General features: G+C 43.9%; 1 protein-coding gene across 3 annotated transcripts in view; it reads right to left on the bottom strand.

The window, feature by feature from the left end:
• ST8SIA5 (ST8 alpha-N-acetyl-neuraminide alpha-2,8-sialyltransferase 5) overlaps positions 1-8,196 on the bottom strand; it is a 42,481-nt gene extending 34,285 nt beyond the window's left edge. For all 3 annotated transcript variants that reach the window (XM_035903098.1, XM_009647696.2, XM_035903099.1), the window contains exon 1: positions 8,066-8,196. In XM_035903098.1, the coding sequence (XP_035758991.1) occupies positions 8,066-8,196 (131 nt within the window). The remainder of the gene's footprint in view (positions 1-8,065) is intronic.
• Between the last annotated feature and the right edge of the window lie 1,509 nt (positions 8,197-9,705).

The following is a 9,705-nucleotide window of genomic DNA, read 5'->3' as shown; positions in this document are numbered from 1 at the left end:
AAAACAAAGAAATGAAATAATATGGGTCCCACGAAAAGCAAAATATGGATGGAGGATGTGGGAAATGGGCACATCTGGTTACACCACACACTTGGCCATACAGTATTATACCAGGGACAAGCTTGGCTCTACATGTTAGAGGAAAATGGTAGTAATAAAGTGGTGGAGGAGTATATTTTGACTAGCACAAAAAGCAAAATTGGAAACATAGGTGGGAAGCTTCTGGATTATAACCACTATTATACAGAAAAAAGGTTTTGTTTCATGTAGCGTATTTCACATTTGGGTTAAACCTTGTATCAGATATTCACATGCAACGTTTGCAACACCTGATCTAAAATCACTTCCCGAGAAAGATAAAATAGACTCAACACCAACATTCAACTAGTCTGCTTAAATGGGATGAAGCGTTGACTATGACATCAAGGGCATCAAAGGATGCCTTTCAAAACAATACAATCTTTGCTTTCCCCATCTGTGGCTGGCAAATAAACGTCTGAGGAGTAATAGATAACCTGTATCAATTCAATTTGTAATAATTATTCATAATTAAAATATTGTTGTTTGTAATAATTTGGGGCAACACAAGACCCATGACAGAATGAGTTGACATTGAGGCAGGTTGTGAACTTTTCAAGAAAAAAGACCAACGAAGCCCCAAGCACACAGGCTTGCAGGAAATCCCAAATATTTTAAGATACCAGCAAATCCTGACATTTGAGAAAGTAGCTCAGTGCAAAGATACCTGGCGCAGCATTGGGTACCACAAGCAATCTCACCACAGCATTAGAGATCTGAGAGAACTAATCACTTTTCATCTCAGGTTTCCAAAACTAATATATTTAGCACCAGGTCAAGTGTCCCTACACCGCACTACATTTAGAGTCAATGTGTCTGGACTCAGTATCAGCCGCAGGAGTGGGCAATATTCCTTCTCTCCATGCACAGAAGCGGAGGGCACAATATCCTCCTACCGTTTGTGCAAGCTCAAGATTTTTGGCAGGGACTGTGAAAAGCCTAGCCTTCGCTGTATTTGTTCTTATGGAAAGTGCCAAAGAATCATAGAATCATTTAGGCTGGAAAAGACCTTTAAGATCATCAAGTCCAACCGTTACCCTAACCCTGCCATCCCACCACTAAACCATGTCCTAAGCACCTCATCTACCCAGCTTTTAAATCCCTCCAGGGATGAGGACTCGACCCCTTCCCTGAGCAGTCCATTCCAGAGCCTGACAGCCCTTTCTGTGAGGAAATTTTTCCTAATGTCTAACCTAAACCTGCCCTGGCGCAACTTCAGACCATGGTAGCCATGAAGCTACCAATGACAGAGATTGCTTTTAATGTTTTCATCTTGAGAACTAAAGCATAAAACTAACTAAATAAAGAGGACATGGAAGGACAGTGACTATCTGCAGGGCTGATGAAAAAGCAAAATGGATGCAAGCAACGAAGGCCAAGGATGCCTCAAAGAAATGAGAGGTTAAGTCCACAATTTGCCTGAGGGAGGCATGGGCTGCTGAGCAATGAATACACTTGAATTAAAAAATGAGAAATTAAATGAAAAAGCAATCAAGGGTAAGAATGAGGCATAGCAAAAGTAAGAAAATACAAAGGTCTGCACAGCGATTATGTCTGAACCAAATTCAGCAAGTGTAAGAATGATCAGGAAACTCAAATCAGGTCAAAAATAAAAGACCAAATTACCAGGAGGTCTGCAACACTGGCCACGGAGGTCAGCGGTCATGGATGTGATTGCTCACTACTGAGGACATGGGTGTAGCACAAATCAAACAAGAAGACTGGGCTCTGGGTTTGGCTTTCTACATAGGTAAGACTGAATTTTGCACCTGCCTGTACACATAGAGGGCAAGCAGCTAATTTTTTCAAAATGACATAAAATATATTGATGGCAGGTTATAACAGAGATGTTCATGAAAGAAATGTCATGGGGTTTAAACCACTTTGATTCACAGGTATCAAATTCTGGGCACTGGCAAAATGCAACCATTACTTTGCCATACAGAGGCAACAGATCTGTGTAAAGTGCAGAAAGCGGAGTTAGCCTTGATATTAAGCCAAATATTCAAGAAGAGCTGTTTGCATGGACAGAAGTAGGCCTAGATCCCCACAGAACAAAGTTAGAGACTGAAGCAAGCTGTTGCTGAGTATTATGTGGATTAGAATCAGGATTTCATTGTCTCTGTACTAATCAGTGAGGATAATGGCCACCTTTTGGCTGGTAAACAGGACACCTATAATTCACGACTCCAGGGCAAGAAGTTTCTGAAGACCTCCTACAGACCAACATGATTCAAACCCTAGGCAAACCAACCACTCCTGTGCAGGGTGGGCTTGTGGGAACTGGATTAGGGACTGCCGGGTGGCCACAGCTACAGCAAAGGGTGCAAGCATCTGTACATCACTCCATAGTGACCCACATCCCCTGTGGTCTGAGCTCAGGAAGGACCACGGTCTAACACACCGGGAATGAAACACTCAGGATAATGCAATTTGCACATCTAAAATATTGAAATAACTGACTTTCGTTACCTTAACTTACTGTCATCTGGGGAATGGAGAAGAACTGGCAGTTCACAGAGTAGATCAGCAACTGGTTTTACCTTCTCAACAGCAGAGATGCAACACAACCATGCTAGAAATAAAGCGACTCCAGAGGGAGCAGGGAATCAAACGCTGCCTGTTTTCTGCATTAGAGCCATAGAGAGCACCACCAGGGAGCTCCAGAGAGGAAATAACATACCTTCAAGCTCTGGCACTACAACTTCAGCCACTTGATGCTTTCTTTTAAAAGCAAATGAAAGTTATGAGTCAGAAAAATCTCCAAGTAGCAGAAGGTAAGATTTTGGTTTGGGGAACAGGATGACCAGCAGGGAATGACTTTGCAAGCAGCTGAGTTAATCTATATCAGCTCCCTGTTTGTTCTGTCCCCTCCATCCCATTGCTATCTCTCCCCTGAGCCCTCCCCCAGCACAGGCTGCAGTGCTCCTCTAACCTCTTAAGGAGCTGATTCAGCTCCTTGTCTTTTCAAGGTTAGTTAGGCAAAATGGGGATGCCAGCACCCTGGTCCCCATCCCCTTGAAATGCACTTGGGAATACCCTGTAACAAGAACAGCATGGCTGGTCTCAGCTTCTCCTGCTATGCTAGACTAGATCCAGTCACTTTAAGGTGATGGTAGTATCCCATACGTACACATATTGGTGTATATATCTTCAAGACTTTGCTGCCTCCTGAATTTTCCAGTGCTCTTCTCCTCTGAAGAAAACTGACCAAAACCAAGACCTACTCTGCAGCCCCATCAGGGATTCAGCAAGGTGACTTATGGGTTGCATGCCATTTCACTGGAATAATACCCCATTCTGGTTAGAAACAGAGGGGGCACAGAGCTGTGTGTTAGAGAGATGACTCACTAGGTGACCTTCAGCTTACATCTCTTGGATGTAAGATGGAAAGAGTCTTTTAACAGTGGAATAGATGGTCTTTGGTTACAGATAACATCCTCTCAGGGTGTTATGAACAGGCCAGAGGAACACGTGCCAGGTATGGGGCAGGAGCTTTCAACTCCATGCGTTGGCTGTAGCTCCTCGAGAGCCCAACTTAGGACAAAATACAACTCTGGCCACATGCAATCTCCACGTCCACATCACAACTACTGCTGTCAATGGTGTAAGTAAGATATGATCTTGTCTTATAGCGTGGTACAGACTAAATGATCTCTCAAGGTGTAGTCCGGGTTTATTTTTTGTGGGTTTATTCCTTATTTGCCTGTGCTGTGCAAAAAATGATCAGAAGCTCTCTCTCTTATGTGGGTGAGGAAAGGGGTAAAGATGTCTGGGGACTGATTTGCACCTCTTGAATAAAAGCTGCTTCAGAAATACCAAAATGGTGGTATAACCTCAGGTTATGAGAGTCTGATATTAATTATAGGGTACACACATATAGGAGTGATGTTTTATTCTCATGTAGAAGATGTAAAGCTTTCAAATAATTTAGGCTGCCTGCATGGGAAGGTTTGCTGTTTCTTGCTGTGTGATTCTTTGAGTTATTTTACGTGCCCCCTCTGACAGACCCCAGGGTAATCTTTGTTTAAAGCCTTCGATAGTTTTGAAAATGTGTTCTCCTCACTTGGCTGAAAAAAAAAGTAGTTATAAAGGGGCAGATTCCCTTCTTCAGCTGACTCTCACCCTGTGCAGAAGTCAAGCTGTTAAAAAAACAGTATTTAGTGAATTCCCTGCCAACAGAATATTGGTATATAGCAGAGTATTGCTCTGATATTTTTCCCTTGACAAAGCAGGCAAGGACCGTCCCATTGATCTCTCCCATGCTACAGGTTGGGAGATGAAGACAGGGAACATTTCAACATTTTTTACTGTAGTCGCAGTTTCCTGATGTAATCCAGGATTATTCCCTGCTGGCCAAACAAGAGCTCACAAAAAAAGGCCAGCCCGCACTGAGCATCTGATTCAAAAGAGAATTCAGCTGAAAGCTGAGCATTGGAAAGATGAGCCAATACAAAAGCAAGTGGCAGCTCTGGATTTAAGCAGAAGTCCACAGCATTTAACCTACTTTAGGAGATGAATGCAGCGGATTTTTAATCATCACATTAATCCTAAAATAAAAATAATTACCCCAGAGATCCGTATTAAAGCCCCTTAATTATATCTCATTTCATCATCCTTTTTACTCAAGATCAGGAGCTACAGAGACCAGAGCTTCCCGATGTCATTCTTCAGCTTGCAGCTTAACTCTCTCATTGGGACTTCAGCTGCTGCTGTGGGGATGAGGCATTGGCCTCGCTGAGAGCACCCAAATCCATCCCAACTGAAAAAGGGAAAAAAAAAAGATGGGCAGGATTCTGCTTTCCAATGACATGGTACAAAACAGCAGGGGAAGGAGTAGAGAACATTACATGGTGGGTGAAAAATGTGTGAATACCTAGAAATTCAATCTCTACATTCTCCCCTTCTTCTAGCAATGCCAGGAGCTCATTAATATCTCATAAGGGGAAAGAGAGGACTTGACCAGAGGCTGGACCCCTTGTCAAATTTCTCTGAGCAGAGTTTATTTCCTGGAGCATTTTGTCCTGCCTGCAGTCCTGCCATCGCCACAGCCAGGCTTTGGGAGCGTGGCCATGGGCAAATGCAGGACCACGAGCCTCCGTGGCACCCTCCAATAAAACCAGCTCATTCCCAGCTTGTAAAGGCAAGTAGCATGGCAGAACTTACAACTAAATTTTCCATCTTTCTCCCAGAAAAGAATGCCTTTGTCCACACTGCTTATTGGGACCAGTGCCTTGGCTATGCTGTCCCCTGCATTGTGCCCGAGCTGCCTGGTTTAGGTCAGATTGCCCCTGCCTTGCTGGCCTTTACCCATTTCCACCATCTTCTTGCAGAGAAACAAGTTAGCCCTGTGTTATATTTAGGCTTAAAAGCATTGTACATTTACTGGAATAGTACTTCAGGGCGATTTTCAGGTTTCTCTAAATACACTAGGGCATTTCTTCCCACTACCTTGGGAAGAGGCCCAGAGGCCCATTACTGTTGCAGAAGTTGGGATGCAAGCAAAGGCTATCGTAAAACAAGCAGCACGTTGAATCCTAGCGAGTAAATGGCTTTAGGTTTAGGCAGCGTCCCCAAGCTCCAGCTTGGCAAGCAGCATCAAAGCTATAAATATCCCACTTCCCCTCTGCAAGGATGGTCTCCAAAACCACCAGCTCCACCGTGGTCCCTGGAGGTGCAAGCTATAACATGTCCAAGGAATCTCACAGACAGCATCAGCTTCTAACGGGGGACTTAGCACAGGAGGTTTGTGAGAGAAAAGACTAATTAAAGGTTACAGCTACCCCTGCATGGAGCACACTGGCTATCAAACTGCCCAGGAATGGTCATAATAATGTACTGCAAGGCTTGAGAGTGAGAGAGGGAAAGAAAAAGTGAAAAAGTACCTTCATGATAATATTATGGTAACGATGTAGGCTGCTATGTAAATCACCTTTCCATCGTTAATAACTGACAGCCTGAGACTGCCACATCCTGCATTTTTATTTCCATGAAGGATGAGAACTACCACTTCCCAGCAGAAAGCAGTCAAAATGCTTTTTCCCTGCATCAAGTGTGTGTGGGGGGGAACCCTCTTTGAGACTCTTTCATGTGATTAAAAAAAAAGGGAAAAGAAAGAAATCATTACAAGCTGGAATAAAAAAAAAAAAAGAAAAAAAAAAAACCAAACACAAACCTGTTTTCTGGTCAAAGTGACAAAATGTATGCACATCTCCCTGCTTCAGCCCCTTTGATGGCGGAGTGCTCAGAACCAGACTTTCTCCTAGCAAACCTGGGAATTGGACATCACCTTTTTTTGCATTCCCTGCAGCCTGCTGATGCCAAGGAGAGGCTCCCAGGGCACGAGGCAGGACAGAGGCTGGCCACATAGAACACTCACTGGAAGAGTTTTAATTGCATCTTCTCATCATTTTATCTTTACTTTGCCATTTTTCATTTCAGTTTAGACTTGGGATTTATTTTTCATTGCACTAACCCTGTGGCAGTCATTTCAACTTAGAAAAGCAAGTATTGGTAGGGCTGTGAGGCCTCTAGGACAAATCAAAAAAAAATTAGAAAATAAGGCAAGATGAGACCTGAACTGGTCATAATGTCATCCTCTCAACACCAAGGCAGCCTGGTACTACCCTTGTCTACCTAACAGGTTCTTGAAGCCTCCAAAGATGGAGATTTTATACCTCCTTGGGTAGCCTTTTTCTTTAAAAGTTTCTCTTCGTGGTTAAATCCAAATCTTTCCTGCTGCAGTTTAAGTCCATGACTTCTTGTCATTCGTGAGTCTTCATGGAGATGCGTTTATTACCTTCCTCATGGTAGAAATAGTTTGGGTATTTCAAGACAGTTATCATATCTCCCCTCAATTTTCTCTAAGCCAGACAAACACGTTTCCTACATCTCTGCTCATTCTTGCTGCTTTCCTTGGCTCCTTCCATGTGAGTCACATCTTTCTGGAAGTGAGGTGCCCAAAAGAGGAGTCCCCCAGCCAAGGCCTCACTGCTAAGCAAGGCACGCAAATTGCTCTGTGTATAAACTACAACACTCCTGTCTATACATATTAATATCATTCATGTTTGCTGTTCCTCCCCTCCGCCCCCCCTCAGAGAGAATCATTTGCTGATTTGTCAGCATTTTGCTTGCTCTTGGCCCAAGACAAACAACTACATGGGTTGCAAACCAGGCAAGAATCAAACCATTGCTCTCTTCTGGCAAAACACAGCTAAATTCCAGTAAAAAATTCCACAGCAGCTGCCTACACTACTGAAACCCACTTACCTCAAAGCATGTAAGAGAAACATTCCCCTTTATAAAATCATACAAGCCATAACACCTCAAACTAGATTTAAGTCAAATAAACTCCGCATGGGTCAAGGTTAAACACTTGAAGACCTCCACCGGTGTTTGCTGTAAAAAGAGCAGTACCGTTTTCAGATCAAAGACTGATGTGCTCTACAGCAGAGCAGTCTCAGCAGTAATTCATGAGAATAGAGCAGTGAAAAAATAAAGAGCTCTCTCTGTTATTTGGAACACTAATATTGCCACTTTGATTTTAGGAATTGCATCCACGTGTTTGTTTCTAAAGACATTAAAGTTTAGGCAATGAGCATGCTACCTTAATTCAACCTCTCAAGCCATTTCAACATGAACTTACACAGGGTGAAAAGCCTATACATTAGGGTGATCAGGGGCAAATACTCAGGTGGTACAAGTCAGTCTAGCTTAAGTTAACTAAGACTGAGATTTTTACAACAGCTGACAATTAAACCACAATCTAAGAAACACATAAATCATTATATTCTGCCTAACATTCTCCTTTGTTATTAATCTAATAGACATTACAGGTGCCAGACGCACCTTTCCGGATTGACAAGACATTAACATTGTCAGCAAAACACCGAGAAGTGGTTTGAACCGTTGCAACGGTACGGCTGGATCTCTGCCTCCATTCAGTCCGATCAGACAACTTTTCCTATTCCCTCAAATCCCCCCTTACCTTTTGAGATAGTTTCTCCCATAGAGGATCTGCTGCAGCAAGGTGACCACGGCAAAGGCGCAGATGAATATGAAGAACAAAGTTCTGTTTCCCAGCAAATCCCGGCTTGACGAAGGGTCAGTGTATCCCATCCTTCTTAAAAGCCACTGAAGCTCTGCTGGGTAAAATTCAGTTCATTGTCGCTTTCATGCCCTTTTTGCTGGGAAGCAGAGGGGAACGCTTGCTGGCTTTTCGCTGAGCAATCCAAGGACAAGGTATCCCATTGTTTGGTCCTGCTGCCCCTTCCTTGCCCCTTTTGGATGTTAGCTCCGGGATTGTGCGCAATGGCTTGCTTCCACGGCAAAGTTTCCAGGAGATTCAGACGTGGGTAACATCTAAAATCATCTCTCCGAGCTCTTTCAGCGCAGGCAGCCTGTGCTGTGCAAGAGGCATTCTGTTCCCTCTAAGCCTCTCTTGAAAACCCGCTGCTAGCAATTATCTACTTCAATCCCATTTTCATATTCCAGATGGGGGAAGCTGCAAATAAACCAGAAAACTGCAGCCAATGGCAAACACAGGGCTCTGGCAACCCGCGTTGGAAACACATAGTCGTCAGCTCTTCTTTGCTTCTGCTCAGTGATTCCAACAAAATGCGCTCGCAAGGAGACGTGACTGGGGTGTGCTATTATTGAACAAGCATGTAACGATCATGAGGATTCCATTCAGTCCCCTGCAAAAAACAACAGCAGCAATCTGGTCAGGCTAGCAGGAAAGCTGCATTTTGTGTAGCAGCGTGCCGTCCGTACTGTGCCTTCGGTACTGTAGCATTTGCATGCAGAATGCAGTGCCTTTAGTCACAGACCGATCACTATTTGGGCTCCTATATTTCCCCTGGTTATTCCTCCAGAGTAAGCATAAGCAAGGTCACTGTGCATCTCTTCAAGGACAGAGCTCTCAGTTCCTGCATGCTGATTTATTGGAGGCTCTGAGTAGCCTCACAGGCACAAGGAGGGAGACGGCTTCTCAGTGCAGGCTCTAAGAACCATTCATTTAAAGAGACAAATATTCTGATTGTTCCTCCACCAGAAACAGTTCTCTTTTGAAAGGGCAAAGCAACAAGACCTTGTCCACGGCCATCATAACTCCTCTAAAAATCTCCCCATTGTCAGGAGAGGCTCGACTGAGCTCACAGGGAAATCAATGGGAGTTTTGTTGCTGATTTCACTGGGAGCAAAATCTGCCCCCGACCTCAGCTTCTTAAAACAAGTTCCAATGAAAGCTTTATCCATGAACGAAACGTCCTGGCTAGGAGGTTGTTTTGCCCCAATAACAGATGGGAAAAGGATTTTGACAACAAAATGTGGAAAAAAAAATCCTTTGTCTAAGAGAATGGGAAGATTTTTGTGTGAATAAATTTTCCAACAGTTAAATCAGCGTATGCAAAATGTCCTCGTGTGCCAGCAGCCCAGCCATACAAAGCAGTAAACAGGGACTGTGTCTGGACTTTGTCTCAGCTGTAAGTGGTGCTGCATGGGAAGAGGGGCCAAAGGTAGCTTTGCGCAACCCATTCAACCCAGTTCCTGTTGCCAGGGCTAGTCCTCAGTGTGACCTACGGCAATGCAGGAAGACAATCAAGGGCTAAAGCACACTTTGCCTTACCT

Source organism: Egretta garzetta, unplaced genomic scaffold (assembly GCF_000687185.1).
Source record: "Egretta garzetta isolate BGI_Z169 unplaced genomic scaffold, ASM68718v1 scaffold179, whole genome shotgun sequence".
NCBI lineage: Eukaryota > Metazoa > Chordata > Aves > Pelecaniformes > Ardeidae > Egretta > Egretta garzetta.
The sequence above is the reverse complement of the archived record's forward strand: the minus strand, read 5'-3'. Positions and strand labels throughout refer to the sequence as shown.